Consider the following 2,934-nt stretch of genomic DNA (forward strand, 5'->3'; position numbering starts at 1 on the left):
TTTCGCAGTTCCGCATCCCATGTGACTTCACCCTTAGGTAGCGCTACAGTTCTCTCAACTGGTTTCTGAACGGCGTTTGAGAGATTGGGTGCTCCGGGGTGTCGTTTCTGAACGCAGCCCTGTTGGTGTATATTGAGTATTGACATAACCAAAGTAAAGACTTTGCTGTAAGCTGCATCGTGTAAATAGAAATAAATACTAAATAGTCTAAATAGTAAATACATATTGTGAAAGAACATCGTAAATTTTGTGATCGATTGCGAATAAAATTACGAATAAATAACGAATTATAAAATGGCACAAGGAAAATCCAACGTATGGAAATTTTTTAAAATATGTAATGATGATGAAAAAAAAGCTGAATGTTTTCTTTGCGAATCTGTCACAAAATCAAATTGTAAGAGGAAAATCGCCTAAATTATTCTCAACTAAGCCTTTATGGAACCATTTGAAAAGTAAACATCCGTTAATAATGAAAACCTTGGATAAAGAAGTAAATGCCAGTAAGGACAGTAAGGATGAAGATGATCCATTGACTTCTAGCTCTTCATCATCTACGACAATAATTTCAAAATCAAAATCTCGTCAGACACAGCCTACTTTACAGTCTGTAATTAAGAAAAAAGAAATGTGGTCTTTGGATGATTCAAGATCAATTAACATAACCAAAAAGATCGGTATGTTATATTTTTATATTTATTTTAGAGAATCATTATTTATTTTATTATGAATAAATGTTTATGTTAGTTCGTAAGTAATGTCATGTCAAGTCAAAACATAAGTATTGTCAAATCAAAGTTATCCTTAGTATTCTTCTTAAAAAACAAGGATTTGTGTTATTAATATTGTTATTATTATTATGTGACTACATACGTTTATTTAATGAAAAATATGTTTATTATTATAACTTTGCTTTGATTGTAATTTAACCATGCTTTTATACTTTTACTTGTCCAAAATTAATTCCATTTTATACTTTTGATTTTGAGTTTTGACTGTTTATTTTTGTTATATTTTAGGTGAAATGATAGCTCTTGATGCTGAAGCATTTGCACTAGTTGAGCGAAAAGGCTTTGAAAGATTAATAAAGTTTTTGGCACCGCAGTATCCTCTCCCTTGTAGAACATATTTTTCCGAAAAAATTATACCCCAGCTGTACGAAAACTTGAAAACACGTATTCGTATAGAATTAATTACTGCAAGATACATATCGTTTTCCACTGATATCTGGACTTGTTCAGCAAACAATGAAGCATTCATAAGTCTAACAGCTCACTTTATACGAAATGATGATATACGGAGACAAATATATGTTCTCAGCGCGAAACACTTTCCTGGTAGCCATACTGGCGTCAATATCGGTCAGATATTAAATGATATAATGGAAGAATGGCATATAAATTCTAATCAAATTCATTTGATTTTGAGGGACAATGCTGCTAATATGATTGTCGGAACTGGTATTTAGTATTTACGTTTAAATAAATTTACATTGAGAAATATATTTTTTAAGTAAATAATATATTCTTGATTTTAAATTGTCGACATTAATATTATTAATTATGTCATATATCTTACAAATATGATAGGAGAAAATGTAGGATGTATTATTCACACTTTACAACTCGTGATCCATGATTGCATTTTTAAAAATCAAAAATTCGTTGAAATTTTGGGAAAATGTCGAAAAATTGTTGGACATTTTAGCCATTCTGCACTCGCTTGTTCGAAACTCACTAGCATCCAGGAAAATTTGAAGTTGCCAATTCATAAATTAATTCAAGATGTTACCACACGATGGAATTCTACATTTTATATGTTGTCAAGGCTTTATGAACAATGACAAGCAGTAACTGCATATGCTGCAGAAAGAGATATACCAACTCTTACAGCCATGCAATGGAATATGGTAGAAAACGTTATACGTGTTCTCCAACCATTTGAAGAAATTACTAAAATATTGAGTTCTGATTGCGAGACAATTGAATATGTTATTCCAGCAGTTGTTACTTTACATTCATATCTTTCAAAACGACAAAAAGATACTGGAATAGTAATGTTGAAGAAAGAGCTCAAGAAGGCAATTGAAGAACGGTTTTTTAATTCTATAGGTATTGTTATAATGTCCATTGTTCAATACTTCAATAAATTCATGTTATTTTTTCTTTAAAATAAATTATTTTATTTTTTATCGTCATATAGGATTCAATATCAAAGATCGAAAATGTTTTGTACTGGCTACCATGTTAGATCCAAGATTTAAAACTAAGTTTTTGTCAGACGAAAATAAAGCCAAACAATGGATCATTGATGAATTACTTGAAATAAATAATACAATCACCAAAGATGATGAAAATATTGAAAACAATACACAGAATCATGTCAGTCCTCTTCAAAAACAAGATATTATCAGTGAAACACATGACGACATCTGGAAGTGCTTTGATGACATAATAAACAATTCAAAATCGGATACCGACAATAGCAGTTTTGAGGATTCATCATCATCAACAACTTTTAAAAGACAACCCAGTGACAGAAGTAAAAAGAAAGCTGCAGTTTATAATGCAGAATTATCAAAATACCTGATGCTACCTCTGTCACCGAGAAATGAGGATCCGTTAACATGGTGGAAGACTCATATTTTAGAATACCCTAATCTCAAAACTTTAGTTTTGAAATACTTAAGTGCTCCGCCGTCCTCCGTACATTCAGAAAGACTTTTCAGCGCAGGAAAATTGGTTTATTCCGATAATCGAAATAGATTATCACCAAAAAATGCTGACATATTATTGTTTATCATGAAAAATTTGTTAATATTAAACTTTGATATTTGATTACTGATTTGATTACTGAAGATATTATCAGTGAAACACATGATAAATAATAATAAATAAATATTAAGCCTGGTCCGTGTTTATTTATTTTCACTGA

General features: G+C 30.5%; 1 protein-coding gene across 1 annotated transcript; it reads left to right on the forward strand.

The window, feature by feature from the left end:
* The first annotated feature begins 472 nt into the window (after positions 1-472).
* On the forward strand, positions 473-2,837 carry LOC105462818 (zinc finger BED domain-containing protein 1-like). The gene is made up of 4 exons (XM_011709668.1): positions 473-677; positions 1,020-1,460; positions 1,869-2,111; positions 2,203-2,837. The coding sequence occupies exons 1-4, from the start codon at positions 473-475 to the stop codon at positions 2,835-2,837; spliced, it is 1,524 nt and encodes a 507-aa protein (XP_011707970.1).
* The last annotated feature ends 97 nt before the right edge of the window (positions 2,838-2,934 follow it).

The sequence above is a fragment of the Wasmannia auropunctata genome, unplaced genomic scaffold, assembly GCF_000956235.1.
Source record: "Wasmannia auropunctata unplaced genomic scaffold, wasmannia.A_1.0 LD336095.1, whole genome shotgun sequence".
NCBI lineage: Eukaryota > Metazoa > Arthropoda > Insecta > Hymenoptera > Formicidae > Wasmannia > Wasmannia auropunctata.

Coding starts and splice junctions, on each gene's coding strand:
- LOC105462818 (XM_011709668.1), top strand. CDS start 473: ATGAAAACCTTGGATAAAGAAGTAAATGCCAGTAAGGACAGTAAGGAT. Junction 678..1,019: donor TAACATAACCAAAAAGATCG/GTATGTTATATT, acceptor GTTATATTTTAG/GTGAAATGATAGCTCTTGAT. Junction 1,461..1,868: donor TAATATGATTGTCGGAACTG/GTATTTAGTATT, acceptor CATATGCTGCAG/AAAGAGATATACCAACTCTT.